Source organism: Macadamia integrifolia, chromosome 5 (assembly GCF_013358625.1).
Source record: "Macadamia integrifolia cultivar HAES 741 chromosome 5, SCU_Mint_v3, whole genome shotgun sequence".
In the NCBI taxonomy this organism is placed as follows: domain Eukaryota; kingdom Viridiplantae; phylum Streptophyta; class Magnoliopsida; order Proteales; family Proteaceae; genus Macadamia; species Macadamia integrifolia.
In genome coordinates, this window is record NC_056561.1 from 42740460 (window position 1) to 42756731 (window position 16272).

General features: G+C 39.1%; 1 protein-coding gene across 4 annotated transcripts; it reads right to left on the reverse strand.

The window, feature by feature from the left end:
* Nucleotides 1–1029: 1029 nt before the first annotated feature.
* On the reverse strand, nucleotides 1030–12913 carry LOC122078176 (protein TPR3-like). Of its 4 annotated transcripts, none has more exons than XM_042644059.1 (18): nucleotides 12412–12913; nucleotides 12094–12273; nucleotides 11827–11940; nucleotides 11552–11710; nucleotides 11265–11436; nucleotides 11054–11171; nucleotides 3905–4020; nucleotides 3608–3779; nucleotides 3391–3500; nucleotides 3218–3287; nucleotides 2961–3034; nucleotides 2694–2789; nucleotides 2521–2616; nucleotides 2247–2374; nucleotides 1876–2110; nucleotides 1604–1768; nucleotides 1442–1534; nucleotides 1030–1236 (listed from the first exon to the last, which is right to left on the reverse strand). In XM_042644059.1, exons 1-18 carry the CDS (start codon nucleotides 12489–12491, stop codon nucleotides 1045–1047), a joined length of 2370 nt encoding a protein of 789 aa, XP_042499993.1. In that variant the 5' UTR covers nucleotides 12492–12913; the 3' UTR covers nucleotides 1030–1044. The 4 variants fall into 4 exon arrangements, with proteins under 4 accessions (XP_042499993.1, XP_042499992.1, XP_042499991.1 ...); XM_042644058.1 differs by having other exon boundaries at nucleotides 3905–4023; XM_042644057.1 differs by having other exon boundaries at nucleotides 11054–11174; nucleotides 12412–12912.
* Between the last annotated feature and the right edge of the window lie 3359 nt (nucleotides 12914–16272).

The window sequence follows — 16272 nt, forward strand, 5'->3', positions numbered from 1 at the left end:
AGAGGGACCAACACAAGCCCATCCCATTCCTTGAATAGGTGGTTCACTGCCAAATCGATTTCACAGACTGAAATGCTAGTAGAGCTGAATCAATTGTTGCATTGGACCAATAGGTTCAGATTGAAAACTGTTCAAGTTGCATCACTAGGGATATCAAGAGCCAACCTTTCCATCTCCCCCTCCCCCCACCTCCCAGGGCACAGGAAATAGGCAAAGAGGAATCACTATTTGGGAGACAAGAAAAGTATACAATGGAATGGTAAGCAACAGTTCAACCATTTCCTGCCGATTCCAAAACCGAGTTCATACATCCAAGATATAGATAAGTTCTTGATCCATTTGAAAACAAAAATCAATCTCCCTGGATCAACCTGGAAGTAACATGACTTACCGTACCAGTAAAAATACACGAACTCAGGCAGACATGAGCAAACCACATACATAGCACACAGGCACCATGTTTTAGTTCATCTACCATGATACCATTAAGTAAACTAATTAGAACAATGCTTTAGCCTTTGTATGCCCCATTTCTTGAAAAAAATATTTAAGCATAACCAATTTTATCTTCAAAACAAAATACCAACGGCTAAAGCTCCCAACGAATATCTGAATCGCAATAACAATAAAAATTGCACTTCTCATCAACAAAAGGAGGACAGACTAATAGTGAAACATAAAAGGGTGTGCACGAGGCTCCCACCAGTGCACTGGGGGAGGGGTCATAATGAATGCAGCCTTACCCCTGCTTTGCAGAGAGGCTGTCTCCCTACTCAAACCCACGACCACAAATTCAGAAACATAGTGTGTTGAAGAGACTACAACGAGAAACAACACGAAAACTTTGTCAGAAATTCCCCTTTCCTTATCAGGTTCGGAACAAACAAGAATAGTTGGGACAACAAACATACATCTCGTTCGTACTTTGGATACTCGTGTAACCATCAAAGACTCTTGAAGTGGCTAATTCCTCAAAATAAGAGGTGTCAGTTTTACATGTTGGCCTTATTAACCAACCACAGGAGATTCTAAATAAAAACAACATCATTCAGATATTTTAAGAGGTAGTACATGGAGATAATATACCTTTTCTGCCATCAAGCCATCAGGAAGCTTCATTGCACGACACTGAGATTGTTCGTTGATTTCAGTCAACTTCCAAATCTTAGGCTTCTCTATAGAATCCTCTCCAACTCTGGGTGGTTTCACATCAGACAAACCTCGGCTCTCTCCATTCTAAAGAAAATTCGAAGGAAGTTAATAATAGGCTACACAAATGATGCAAAATTCCCTTGAGTTAACGATCAGTCCAAAAAGGAAGACAATGTACATATAACACAATAGCATCCAACAAATCATGAACTGATTCAACTAAGTTAATAAATACAGACTAACAAACCCAGAAGGTGTTTTCAAGAAGTTTTCAAACATATCAACTTACCAGTCCAACTATTCCCATTGTTGGAGGACCTCGATCTACAACACCTACATTTGTGCCAGTTGTTGTAGGTCCAAATGTGTTAATTGTATGTGCCTGCATGGTAAATCATTCTATTAACAAGCAAGGCCTAAAATTTAAGTACAAAGTTCTCAATCAAATTACCTTCACAATAGAACCAGAAGCAACTCTTGAAGCATCAAATGGACGATTCTCAAGGGTATGCAGCAATTGATGCCCATCTGCATTAGCTAGAATTTTGATACCATTATCGTTTGTTGAAACAGCCAATAGTGTCCCTTCCTTGTTGAACCGAATATGCGGGGATTGCTAAGGACATGTTCAAGATTAGATTGATTAGAGACATAGATGAAACTTCTTCTGTTAAAGATGGCAACAAATAAAAAAAAGTGCAAACCCCCCTGACTATTATTTACCGGTAATCCACCTTCTGCATCAGTTGTTGTCAAAAGGTTAACATTGTCCATGTCCCAAAATTTAATCACTGATTCATCACCAGCAGCCAAAAATCGATTCCTGGTGGTATCAAACTGCACAACAGCCGCAGATCGTTTCCCAACACCATGATAAGTCCGTTTCACAGCCCCTTCGCTTTCATTCCATTCCACAATGTATGAATCCCCATCTTTACTTGTCCCACAAGAGAAAAGCCTAAGAATTTTACATTGATCATGGAGACAGATGCTTCAGCTTAAGGTACCAACAATTGAAGAATCCAATGTGTGATTCAAGTGACAGAATTGACCCAGAATAACTAAAGAATACTTAAAGAGTATCATATGTAAACCTTGTCCCATCAGCACTGTAGGCCATCCTCATACATGCATGTCCTGGTGCATCATAGTCAACTCTTGAACCCAAGTTATCATACAACCAAGCCTTAATCTTCCCATCCAATGCTGTTGAGAAGATAAACTGAAAGAGAGAAGACCAGTAGGATATTAAACAATCTAAACACTTCAGGACAGACTCATAGAGCAGAAAAGGCTATATGGAAACAAAAATAGCAGAGCAAAGTAATGTGTGGCTTTGCATTAAACAATTTCAGAGGATACTGATACCTGAATATTTTCCTTATAATGGGGGCATACAGAATAAATAGGTGCATCATGACCTTCAAAAGTATAGAGCTTTGATCCGTTGACTGCATCCCACACCTGCATCCACATTAATCTTCAATAACAAAGGTCTCGAGCACACTCTCCCATCAAAAGCCATTGTCAACAAAACAAACCTTGATAGCCTTGTCATCTCCACATGTTATAATGCACAATTGCTTATTTGGGTGTGAAAACGCAAGATCATTAACACCACCAACATGAGCATCAATCTGTACAACCACAAAATTTAATGATAAACGAGACAACATTTATGTAAAAATTATAATTACCTGCAAGCAGGGAAAGTTGGGAAAGAAGCCAAAAGAAAATTTCCCATTGATTCTTATAAAATGTTATGGACTACCCATGTAGACAAATACAGAATAGTTGATCGAACAAACCTCCAGGTGCTGCTGCAGCTCATCACCACCAATGTAGGAATACACTTGCACAATGTGCTTGGAGTATGCAACACCTGAATGGTAAAAGAAAAGAGAGAGAGAAAGAGGGGGGAGGGAGATCAGAGTTAGCAGATAAAGCAACCCTGCTCATTATAAAATATTTTAATGTCATGTGCTTCGGCATTCTTTCCCTATGCTTTAGCATATAAACATGAGTAGCAAATTATTCAAACAATAACGCTCTCCTGCATGCATACCAAAAAGAGTGCCATCAGGACACCACATCACACGGTTGACAGACATAGAGGTTTCTTTACCCCGAACTGCCTATATAAATAAGAGAAGAATGTGATTCACCTCAACAGTTGGAAGTTTTAAGAAGAATTAAATAGAGGATACGTCGCCATAGCAGTTTATTTGGAAGCTATACCTGCAGACCCACTGAACATTCTCCAATGTCCCAAACCTTAAAATTTCTAAGAGCAAGCCTTTCCTTGCTACCAACCTCCCACACCATAATGTCACCAATGGATGTTCCAACTGAAATTGAAATCCAATCAATGATCAAGATATGGATAATAATGTGGATTTTAAATAGAACTCCATGCAGAAATAGGAATAGATGCTTTCAAGTAGCAACTGCTAACCAAGAAGTAGCGTCTGCTGCATTGGGTGGAAATCCATGCTCCTGACAGCAGAGCCTTGATTTAGAGTCACAACATGAGTCTTAGGCAAGTCATCTGGGGAGTACAAGCTCTGGGCATGATGACTCTGGCTGGTGAATGCAATAGGCAAAGTATTTACAGGCAGATTATTAACCTACAAAAAATATCACCACAAAGAGAAATGAGAAATCTAAGAATCAAAGGCTCCAAGGAAAATACACAACGGTTTAAATCAAGAATATAAAGAAGAAATTGAGAGCTTAAAATAAATATAAGTACCTCATCTGGCATTCCCAAAGGTCTTGACCTCTTTAACACATGCTCAGAATCAGCTGTTTGATAATCCACAGCCAGGTTGTTGGTAGGAGGAGTTCTAGGGCGCTTTAGGATAGCTGCTGCTGTGACAAACATACAAACAGAATAAGTGCACTATTCAATGAATTTTTCTGAAGTCAAATCCCGAAAAGAGGAAAGAGGGGAGTTGAGATGCCCACGTGGGAAATCATAGGATGCCCATGTGAGATGCCAAATGAGGTACTTATATCGTTAGGTCCTTTCTTCCAAAAAATGGAGAGTGCAAGGCTTTCTCTATGTTCTTCTGGATCATAGTTTCTTTTTATTCAAGTTAATGTAGACTAGGATAGGACTCTAACCAAGTCTCATTCTACAGGAACTTTTAAACCAAATAACAACCAATAACCACCACAATAATCCACAGAAGATTGATATACCAGCAAAAATCAGACCACAGAAAAGAGGGAAACAGTAGCTATCGATCACAGTATTCAATGCTATCTAGCCCAGACTTCAGTAGCTCAAATAAACTAAGATCCAGCAGCATTAATAAGATGCAGCAGTCCCAAAACAACAGCAGAAAAATAGCAGAACAGAATTAAACAGTTCAGCTACCGATTCTGTTTAAATTCTGATCAGTACAGGACAAAAATCTGGAGATTTTGAATATCTGTCTAGCAGCAGCTTAGAATCAGACCTTCTTTGGGTCGATCCACAAGGGAGTAGAGGGGAACAATCGACCTCAATTTGGGGGCTAACAGTGGCTGGAACTGACTCCAGCAGAAGAGGCCGAAAGGTAGTATTTCAGAATTTCTGGGCGAAAAAAGTTACAGTATAAATACCTGTGTTGCATCAGTGCAAGATCTTGAGAAGAGAGAAAATACTTCAAGAAGAAGAAGAAAACACTTGCAGTAGATCCTCCCGGGCTTCACACCGCAAGGAGTCGAATGGATCAAACACCACTCCCTTCCACTGTGATCAAACACACAGTAGTCTCAGCAGAGACATAGCAGCAAGCTTCTTTTTTTCATTCATAAATCGTGGCTCTACTAATGAGAGCTCTCCTTTATTTATAATAATGATGGGGGGTGTTTACAAATAATAGCAACTCAAAAGGTACTAAATCTGAGTTACTAAAACTACTAACACGTAGTTATTAAAAAACTGAAATTATAAACTAATGAAAAAGGAAACTAAACAAAACTGAAATTAGAAACTAACTTTTGACTAAATTTAGAAACTAACAAATGACTGAAGTTAGAAACTAATTAACCCCATTAAAGCCCAACTAAAAAGGAAACTAATGAAAAAGGGAAACTAACTAGTAGTCCCGTACTCAATCTTAGAGCCCCCCTTTTAGACACATAAAAGTGGTCTATTACACTCAAAACACATGGGATCAAAGGCCCAACATGTATGGAACCTAACCCTAAGCTTATTCCTAATAAAATAAGCCTATTTTGGTGATTAATCCGCATCACAAGTTCTTCGATGTCCTTAACAAAACTCATGTGCATGAAGGTGGCCCTTGGCAAGTAGGAAGGAAACCTATCTTCCTGCGGCAATGGCATCGTTAGCTGCAGCTCAACAGTGTTGATTACTCTTTGACACCTAGTGGGTTTCTCTCCTTGGTTTGCCGCTTCAGCTCTGGTGCTCTGATGGCCTCAGTTCTATTGGTTATGCTCTGGGAACTCCTTTCTTTACTGATGTTCATACCAAGAGGCAAGATTGGCTTGCATATGCTCAGATTTGTAATGAAGTTTCGGCTTCTGACACTTTACCCTCTTCTATTCTGGTGAAAGACGGAGACGATTACTCCTTTAAGTAAGATACCATCTTTGATTGGACACCACCGCACTGTTTGGTCTATAAGCTGTTTGGTCATGATTCCAGTCCATGTGCCCTAAAAGCTCCTCTCAATGACCATGAAAACCCTGTTTCGCCTCCTGTGAACTCTCAAACGGCCCATTCTGAGATTCGTTCCCCCTCCAGAGGTAGAAACAGATCTTGTCATCACAAGAGGCACTGGAGGCGTGGAGCTCTGCCGGCGGATCCTTCAGAAAACTATTTTGTTGGTACTTGCAACCTACCGGTGGATATTAACCATTCTATGACTAGTGGTTCCAATCGCTTTGCCCTGTAGCAATCTGACCAAGACGTCGCCCTCATCCCAGTCCCCGAAACCTCTACCCTTCACCTTTGTCCTTCTCGAAGTCATTCTCGTAGAGTTCTTTTGTAGCCGATAGTGTGAGATATTACTATCTCTCAATTTTCCTTGTTGTCGAGGTCTGGTAGCCCTGGTTTCCTGCAGAGTCTTCTGGACATTATCGACCTTCTTGTTGAGAATCCCTCCAAGTAAGGTATTTCTTCTTTATCGCTTTCTATTCTGGATTCCCCTAAACAACCCTTTGCTTCCTATGTTATTTCCTCATCCTCTGTGGGGCACACTGGCCAGCCTTACTCTACCATTATTACCATTCCTTTAGTGGGACCCATTATCATTCCTATTGATACTTCTAGCCATCTCACCCTTCTCACAAACCTTTCAGACCTAGTAGGTTCGGTTCTACCTGCAAAGGGAGACTTGAGTCCAAATGTCTTGACCCAGTCTTTTGTGCAATCCCTCCCGCTCAACTCATTGGCCATGTCGGATACTCCTTTGCGCCTTGTTTCTTCTTTCAAGGAAACCAGAGCCTACTCTAGGAGCCTTCGTAGCAGTTTCCAACCTCGGCCTCTTACTAGTAACTCCTCTTTGGGGTTCTCGATGGACTAAACTTTTGGTTCCTTATGAATCAAGGTATTTTTGGAATATCAGGGGCCTAAATTCCCCTCCAAAACACTCATTTGTTCGCTCTCTTATAAGCGCTCAATCTTCGCTCAGGAAGAGCGAAGCAAAAGGGATCAACAGTTCTAGGGAAAAAACCCGTGAAAAGCATAAGCACTGGGAGGCTACTGACGATCAACGGAGCCCAGCTTCATCACATTAGACGGATCCACACCAGTCAGTAATAGAGACTATTTTTTTTGTGGGTCACGCCTCACTGCAAGCACGGAATGAATGAGTGAAGATCTTCCTTCCCCCTTGCTAATTACCAAGAACTTCGTTGCCACTAGTGGCGAAGAAAAACTCCATCATCCCATCCAAAAATCCAGTGTTTGATTTTCCAGTGTTTGATTTTCTACTCCCTTACTGAAACCAGAGTTAAGGAACCGAATGCCTCTCGGCTGGCTTCCTCTATTTCCCTTGGTTGGTCCCCTTTTACCAATTATTCTCATTATACCAATAGTCATATTCGGTCTCTTTTTTATCCAACCAAACTCCTTGTTACTCTATTGTCCTCTTCTCAGACTCTTCACCTCAAAGTCTGGTCCCTAGGGTAACTCAGCTTTGTTTCTTACCATAATTTATGCTTCAAATTTTCCTACTGAGTGATCCTTGTGTTGGAGGTATCTTCTCTATTTAGCAATCCAGGTGGGGTCTTCTCTTGGAGTTTAAGAGGGGATTACAATGTGGTTCGGCATGGCCATGAGAAGCAAGGGGTGATCAACTTGATTTTTCTCCTGTTGAGGCTTTCAACGAATTTATTGAGGATATTGGTGTTAATGATTTGAGATGGTCTGGTCTTAAGTTCTCTTGGCACAACAAAAGAAGTGGTAATGCTCGGATTGCCTATAAGTTGGATAGGAAGCTAGTTAATGAAGCTTGGATCACCAATTTTCCCTCCTCTCATGCATATTTTGAGCCCCTAGGTATATTTGATCACTCCCAATCTCTTTGCTTATTCAGTCATTCATTTCTTTTGGCCCCAAACCCTTCAAATATTTTGATATGTGATCCTCTCATCAATCATTTCTCCCCACTGCCAAGGAAGCTTGGGACATTCCTGTTTAAGCATTCTCTACCCCCCTTATTGCCTTTGCAAGAAAGCTTTGGAATGTTAAATGTACTCTTAAAAGTTTGGAATACTAATAGTTATGGTAATATTTCTTCTCATGTATTGGAGTGTAAAGATAAATTATCATCTATTCAGGTCAGGCTTCAATCAGATTTTCAAAATGTCTCTTTAGTGGAAGAAAAAATTGTCTCTGCTGCTCTATCCTCTCTTGTGGCTTAAGAGGAAAGTTTTCTCAGGAAAAAATCTAGAATCAAGTGGTTGGATCTTAGAGATTCTAATTATCGGTTCTTGAAGTCGAGATCTAATGTCAACTCTATCCCTATGTTGCAGGCTTCTAATGGATCTCCCCTTAATAGTGTTGAGGATATCAAATCAGAGTCTGTTAACTATTTCAAGAATTTATTCTTGGCTACTCCCGATTCTAACGTCCCCCTTCCAGAGAATATTTTAAATAAGTTCATCCCTCATCATCTTGCTAGTGACATCTATGTTATTCCTTCTAATGAAGAAATCATTGCTACAATTCATTCTCTCAAAGCTAACAGAACTTCGGGTCTAGATGGAATCAGTTTGGGTTTCTTTCTAGCATCATGGGATATTATCAAAGTTGATCTTCTCAAAACTATTCAGATCTTTTCTTTTTTTCAACTCCTGCCAGATTAAGGGGGTCAATCACACTTTTCTGTGTCTTATCCCCAAGAAAGAAGGAGCTTCTTCTATGTCGGACTTCAGGCCCATTGCTCCATGCAATTTGTTGTACAAGTTTATTTCCAAGATCCTTGATATTAGACTCAAGAGAGTGATTTGTTTTCTTGTTAGTGATAATCAGTCTACTTTCATCCCTAAGAGAAGTATTTCTGACAACATTCTTTTTTACAATGAGATTCTCAGAGGTTTTGACAGAAAATCTCATCCTCCTTGTGTTCTTATGAAGATCGACATCCATAAAGCCCTTGACTCTTTGAGATGAGATTTTATCTCCAAGGTTATGCTTCAGATGGGTTTTCCCCTGACATTTGTTAATTGGGTCTTTTACAGTATCTCTACTCCAAATTTCTCAGTTATGGTTAATGGTAGTCCTGCTGGCTACTTTGCTTCTTCTATGGGAATCAAACAGGGATGTCCCTTATCACCATATATCTTCTCCTTGGTGCTTGAAGTGCTCTCTAGAAGTATCCAAATATCCACTGATCAGCAGTTTATTCCTCCCATCCCCAAATGCAAGGGCATTAAGCTTTCCCATTTGACATTTTCAGATGGTCTTATGATTTTCTCCAAGGCCAGTATTGTCCCTATTGATACCATTATGCCTTACCTTCAGTTATTTGAAGATTTCTCTAGGCTTCATATCAATTAGGAGAAATCTCTCATTTTCTTAGTTTGGGTCTCAGATTCTGAGAAAGCTTCGTTGATTGATAAGACTAGGTTCTCTGTTGGCCATCTCCCTATCAAGTATCTGGGTTTGCCTCTGATCCCGACTAGATTGACTGCTCATCATTGTACTCCTATGTTGGATGTCATTCGAAAAAGGTTACGATTATGGAAAAGTAAGCTTCTCTCATTTGCAAGTCCATTGGTTCTCATCAGAGCGGTCTTTCAATCTTCTTATATTTACCAGTTCGGTATCTTTGGTCTCCCCCAATCTACCATTAAGATGCTTTAATCCCTTATGTATTCTTTCCTATGTAAAGGCAATGAATGACTCCTCTAGATTCCTTCGTCCCATCCGTTGGGCTATTGTTTGTCTTCCAAAGGAGGAGGGAGGTCTGGGTTTGAAGCATATTAGAGATGTCAACTCAGTAGGTATCATAAATTGATTTAGAGGTTTGTGACCAAGAAAAAAAGTATTTGGCTCCTTGGGTTTGGCACAAGATTCTTTTTCATTCTATCACTCTTGGGGCTATTCATTACCAAATTGATGATGGTTTATCCACTTCTCTTTGGCTTGATCATTGGCACCCTATGGGAGTCCTTTGTCACCTAATCAGTACGAGAACTATCTATAGATTGGGCCTTCCCAAGCACTTGAAGGTTGTCGATATTATTAGTCATGAGGCCTGGACTACTCCAGTATCATCTATCCATTTGATCACTAGTGTGTTGAATGCTCCACTGACTATTATAAGACCTCAGGGATCGGGTGATAGAGTTATTTGGTCTCCATCCTCCACAAGAGCCATCAGTTCTAAAGCAGTTTGGGAATTTATTAGGCCTCGAGGCCCCTTATCTAATTGCCGTAAGCTTGTATGGTTCAAACATCACAATCCTTGCCATTGTTTCACGGCCTGGAGAGCTCTTTCCAACTGCCTTCCAACTCAGTACTTCCTTATTCATCATCATATTGTTGTTTCTCCTTTATGTTGCCTCTATTGGAATGCGGTCGAAGATGTGGACCACTTATTTTTTGCTTGTCCTCTCCCTTCCTCGATTTGGAAAGGGGTTCTTGCGAAATGTTGGCTTGGAAGACGAAGGATTTTCTCTTTCAGTCGGGAATGGCTCTTAGTGGATATGACTTACTCTAGTTCAACTATTTGTGATATTGTTGGAGAGTTTGCTTTTAATGCATCCATCAACCATATTTGGATGGAGAGAAATCTAAGGAAATGGACTAAAACTTCTCAATCTCTTCGTCAGATTTAGAATTCCAGTTCCTTTGACATTAAAGCGAAGATTTCAGATGTAACATCTACTTGTATTGATTTCCCAAGAAATAGGCATATTGTTGTCTCCTGGGATCTCCCCCCTGTCTCTGATTCAAGCCTCACCCTCTTAGGATGGGTCTTGCGTTTTTTCTTGTTCTTTCTCCTTCTGGGGCTGTATTTGTTCTTTCTTCTTGGTAATGAACCCATTATTTATTCATCCAAAAAAATAAAAAAAAGACAAGTCTCACTCAGTCGAGCACAAGAAAACATTTCATCCAATCTCTTAACGTATCTCTTTGTTCTTTTTTTTTTTTTTCCTCCTGCATATTAAAACAATAGTTTACTTCTATGATATCAAATTCACATCTATTTGTTCACACATTTTTTCTTATGTTGAATAATTTATGAGCTGATATTTATGCAATGATAGAACTGTCAGATACATCAAATTAACAATACAAGAGATTTGTCCATGAGATGTGTCTACATGTTAAGTTGTGGCGGGGAAAGAATGACAGAAACTTCTGATCAGAAGCACTTCAAGCAACAGCTTTTAGAACAGTGAATTCACAATGAAGAGTTTCTACCATAGTTACCTGCACTACTAGGAACAGTTAAGCCTATTGCCCCAGCAGAAACTGTGGGATGGGGTACAGGGGATGGATTAGCCATCCATGCAATAGAAGTTGGATGAGGTGTTGGTGTCGCCTGAAACTGCTGGAAAAATGAACACCCAAGTCAAATTTCATGAAGACAAACTGTTTAATCGCTTATAAGAAAGAGAAGTAGTTCCTTAATTTCACTTACACCATGAGCACCTATTTGTGGGAAGCCACCTGCTTTTGGAATGGACCCCATAATTGGCACAGGGGATGGAGCTCGAGCCCCATTTGGTTGTCCACAAGTATGATCCACAAAAAGGGTCTTTATATCGGGGTTAGGCCTCGGATTCTTGCAAAGCTGGTGTTGCCAATTTAAACTACAAAGAGGCACAAAGAAAATCAGGTAAAAGATCATCATCCCAGCACTCAAGGAGAACTCAACTCAACAAGTAGACGATAGAAAGCAGAATAAAAAATTGTTATAATAAGTACCTCTGATTGATTAACGTCCTTAATCTAGAGTTCTTCAGGCTGGGAAACTGAAGCTTATCACGGAAAAGGGGATTTGCCTCAATCAACTTTTTTAGCTCAGCAAGCATTATACCCCTGGCAGACTTGGTATCTCCATACTTAGAGAGTTGCTCGTTCTCCCTGCAAGTAAGACATTTCCGGTCAGAACTCCAAGAAAAACTAAATAATCGGTTCTACTTGGTACATACAAGAACTGAAGCAAACCAGGCACTTAAGCTTGTAATGTTCTTACATACCTGAAGTTCTCCAATGTGAGAAGCTGCGTTATTTCCTTGAAAAGATCTTCATTAAAACCCGAAAACACTTTCAAATCCTTCACCAGAATCTCTACAGCTTTTGAACGATCGTGTCTTCAAACAAATGAATAAGAGAGAGAAAGCCATTACTCCTCAATTAAAAGAATTTTACACCAAAAAAAGAAAGGGGAAATTTACACCCCCACCACCCCAACCCCAGAAAAAAAAAAAGAAAAAGAAAACCAATAATACCCATCCAACACCTACTTGTCTAGGGCTTCAAGGTATTTCTGCTTCCGGATCTCAAAGAAGATCTTCATCGAGTATCTATTATCATCCACCTTCGTAAAACCAGAAAGATACCTCTCGACCTCATCCCATTCCCCGTTTGTCACGGCATCCTCAAAATACTTCATGTTGAAGAAAAACCCAGACTCTTGTTCCAATCTTATTTTAGAAGAAAACAAACCAGCATAAAAATTCATCAAATGCTCTCAAATTTCAAGCCAAAATGTTGAAAGACATTGAAATTCAAAGTCACAGAAAAAACAGATAAACCATAATCACAAAATAGCGATTCCTTACTTGTGAACAGTCTCCTTGAATTTCTCTTCGTCAAGAAACTGAAGTATCAAAAATACCAGTTCTCTGCTAAGAGAAGACATGTTCGTCTCCTCCGAGATGAACCAACAACGTCGAACAAATCAAAGCCCTCGCGGATCGATAAAATCCGAGCAAGGACTCTAAGAGAAAACCCCTTGAGCAAAAACCGATTAAGGTTTTACTCTCACCAATTCAGTTCTCAGAAAACAATTAAACCAACACTACTGCAACAAAAACAATCAGACCAGAAGAAAAGAATTGTACCTCTCCTTCGATTGATTGAGAGGGAGGGAGAGTAAGAACGAGACAAAGAGAGAGAAAAGGATAACAGATCGGACCCAAGAATTGCAGAAGACGAAAACAATGACGAAGACGACGACGATAGGTCGTTTTAAATAGTCTTTTCTTCTCTCTCCAAGACCTTCTTTTTCCTTCCTCTACGAAAACGGACTTGAAAGAGAGATGAGAAATACCAAAACAGTGTGAGAAAGAGGGACCAACGAATAAAATTAAAAACGCAAAATGAAAGCGAGTACGTTGCATAGATTAAAAAGGTCATAAGTCATCCTACCTATCATAAGTAGAGTTACATCTCAAATTGTCTATGATAAGTTCAATGTCCCATGATAAGACATAGAACTTATAAAAAAATATAATAACACAGGAGAACAGGTTACCCGGCGAGATTCGCGGTAACTTCGAGGAGAAGCCAGCGGATGTTCTTTCCCATTTCCAAGGTTTATCAAAATATACCATGCTTCTATATATATGTATACCATGTTATAGTCTTAGCCATGGATTTAGGGGTGGTATAGATATCGGTATCAGTATCAGTATCGGTATCGGTATCAATATCGATATCGTATAGATATCAATATCTGACTAAACTGATCCGATATTTATCCAGATTGTGGATCAATCTCAATTGATACTGATACGATGTGACCGATACATTCGATATGATATCAATACTTGAAACCATGGTTATAACCGTTATCGATGTAAGCAAAGTTCCAAATCAGTAAATCAGATTGAGAGTCAATTTTTCATCTGCCAAATGAATCAAATATCTTTTTCAAGATTTTTTTGAATCGATAGATTTTTAGGTTAAATTACTAATTCTATGGTTATTAGAACCAATTTTGGGTGATTCTAGGGCTATTAGGATTAATTTCAGTCGATTCCATCATTGGATTCTTGTTTTGAAAATACTTCACATAACCATCATCTTGCATAGGTTAGAATTCTTTAAATGAATGAGAATGAGGTAGTAAAGCTCACGTAACTTCGTGATAGATGACTTCACTCTTACCAAAGAAAGAAAAAATAAGAGTTTATAGTTTTGTGATCTTAGATGTCTTGCTATGATGTTTAATTTTTTTTTTTTATAAGACTTAATTCTTTCTTTTCCCATTTCCTCCTTTCATCAAAAAAGCATCTCTTATTAGCGATGTTACAGTGGACCTTTCTTCCCCCAATGAACATAATTTGTTTTTAATCTATTTCTAAGTTATTACAGTTTTTTTCCTCATTCTCTATAAGCTATCAAAACTTTAAGAACCCTCATTACCATTAATTGATTATCTAATTCGATCAAATAATTCAAGTTGTCATCTGAATATCCTTAGATTCGAATGCGAATTTAAATTTTAACTATCTATTTACATCCCTAAAAGAAAAATATCTCAGTAGAAATGTATCTGACACTTTTTTTTTTCTTTTTATAAGGCGTATGATACTTGAAAGTTTTTTTTTTTTATTTTTTTGGTAGAAATACTTGAAAGTTGCCTTTATTTTTTTCCTTTTTCAACTCTCTTTTGGTAAGTGGAAGCGTGGGCCAGGACAGAGCACCGTGTCTGATTGGCCCCGTGCTGATGTGAAGGGTGTTTTAGTAATTTGGTCTAAAAGCTCTTTCTTTTTCTTTTTTTTTTTTCAGAAAACACTAATCCAAAAGCAAATTGGTCGCATGTTATATTTCTGGAGAGGAGAGTTTCGCGCGTGGAGCAGCAGCTGACCCAATCCATGGGTTCTAGAAAGTGTCATTTGTTTTCTACGACACGCGCATCAAAACCGCGTCCGTGTGATGGTGGGACCCACTATAAGGCTGAATATACGGTCTGTAGACTCGCAGAATTACAGTTTTTTTGCAGATGTGACTTACGAGGTGAGTCCTCCAACTCAAACATAAATGATAAATCACGCTGACTGATCACACGGGCGAGCGCGTGGAGATGACGCCATTGTGTTAACTTCCATTTTTGACTTTAGAAAAATCCAAAATTATTTACTTTCCCAAAGAAAAAATGTAAGAGAATTAAAATTAGATTGGATCGCTTTTGAGTTGAGATTGTTTTCCAAGCCAGCAAATGATGAGCGAGTGTGGTAGTGGTAACAGTCAACATTCCTAAAAGAATTGACACCATAGAGGAAAGGTACAACTGTCACCATAACCAAGCAAGGAAGAAGCAACTCTTTTCATCGCACTCTACCCAAAAATATTTCTTTTCATTGCATGTGTAGGTAAAAATCGTTTTCATTGTAAAAGAGACACCTCCACTTGCCCCCACTTCAGTCACTTGCCACATAAATGTTTTGTCACTCAATTAATAGTTGCCACATAAAGATAATTGGCTATTTGGAGCTGACTTATGATTGGTGCAAATCTTTTTTTTTTCTCGAAAGAGTTGGTGCATATCTTTGAACCCATAATTTGTTACAAAATTCCAAAGTTAGACTTTATATCATTATATTACTATTATATATTATATAAAGGGTTGAGGTTTCCTGGTCGGTCACCCCATATGGGAATCTTTTGAGGGGTACTTCTTGGATCGTTGAATCTAAATTTCAGTATGATGAAGTGTTGATTTGGAATAAGTGGTACTTATACTTTTAAGAAACGCTCTTTTTGGTAGAAGAGTTTAAGAAACAAGATACATATTGGTATTTGATAGAGAAACGAAAGAGGGAAGGAAGAGTTTGCAACTGCAACACTCCACCCACCGATCTTGCCGAAGAACGATCAAGCATCAAACTTCCCTTGGATGTATAGGAATTTAGAGATTTGAGTAATCCATAATGCATAAACGTTTGTCTCTACGAATGAATGTAGAGTTATTCCATCTTCACTGCATTTAAAAAGGAAACGAGAGAAAAAGGGAAGAGGAAAAGAAAGAGAGAGAGAGAGAGAGAGAGAGAGAGAGAGAGAGAGAGAGAGAGCCAGGATACCTTATTCATTCTCAGGTTATGGAACTTGTTAATAAGAGAGAGAGAGAGAGAGAGAGAGAGAGAGAGCAGAGCCAGGATACCTTATTCATTCTCAGGTTATGGAACTTGTTAATAAGAGAGAGAGGTAGAAAATTGGGAGTGATCTTGATCTGCTATACTATGCCGCATATTCATATTCAACAAAAATAACGACCATTTCCCCTCAAGTTTTGCCGTGACCAGAAACCACCTACAATAGCCACAAAAACCCTAAATAATTTACTTGCACAAACCACCTCTCTTTTTTGCAAGGAGCGTAGATCGTTTACTTCTACAGGTGAGAGAACAGAGAGGGTAGAATGGAAAGAGATAGGGTTCAAAATCTAGCAGGAGGTTCAGCCCCAACCGAGAACGAATCATTCGACATGAGAGAGAGAGAGAAAGAGAGAGAGAGAGAGAGAGAGAGAGAGAGAGAGAGAGAGAGAGAGAGATAATGTATGAGTGTATTTGGGATTGTATTTCACTCGAAACAAATTGAAATATTAAAGTATGGTATGATGTTTGGGAATTTAACGAACGAATGGGATGTATCGATACCAATTCCACGTATCAGATTACTCCCAACCATGAATGCCC

What these genes read in the sequence shown, in the direction of transcription:
- LOC122078176 (XM_042644056.1), bottom strand. Translation starts at nt 12,491, where the DNA reads ATGTCTTCTCTTAGCAGAGAACTGGTATTTTTGATACTTCAGTTTCTT. An exon ending in CACAAATAGGTGCTCATGGT is followed by an intron (nt 11,175 to 11,264) that starts GTAAGTGAAATT and finishes TCATTTTTCCAG; the next exon opens with CAGTTTCAGGCGACACCAAC. An exon ending in TCCTGATGGCACTCTTTTTG is followed by an intron (nt 3,035 to 3,217) that starts GTATGCATGCAG and finishes TTTACCATTCAG; the next exon opens with GTGTTGCATACTCCAAGCAC.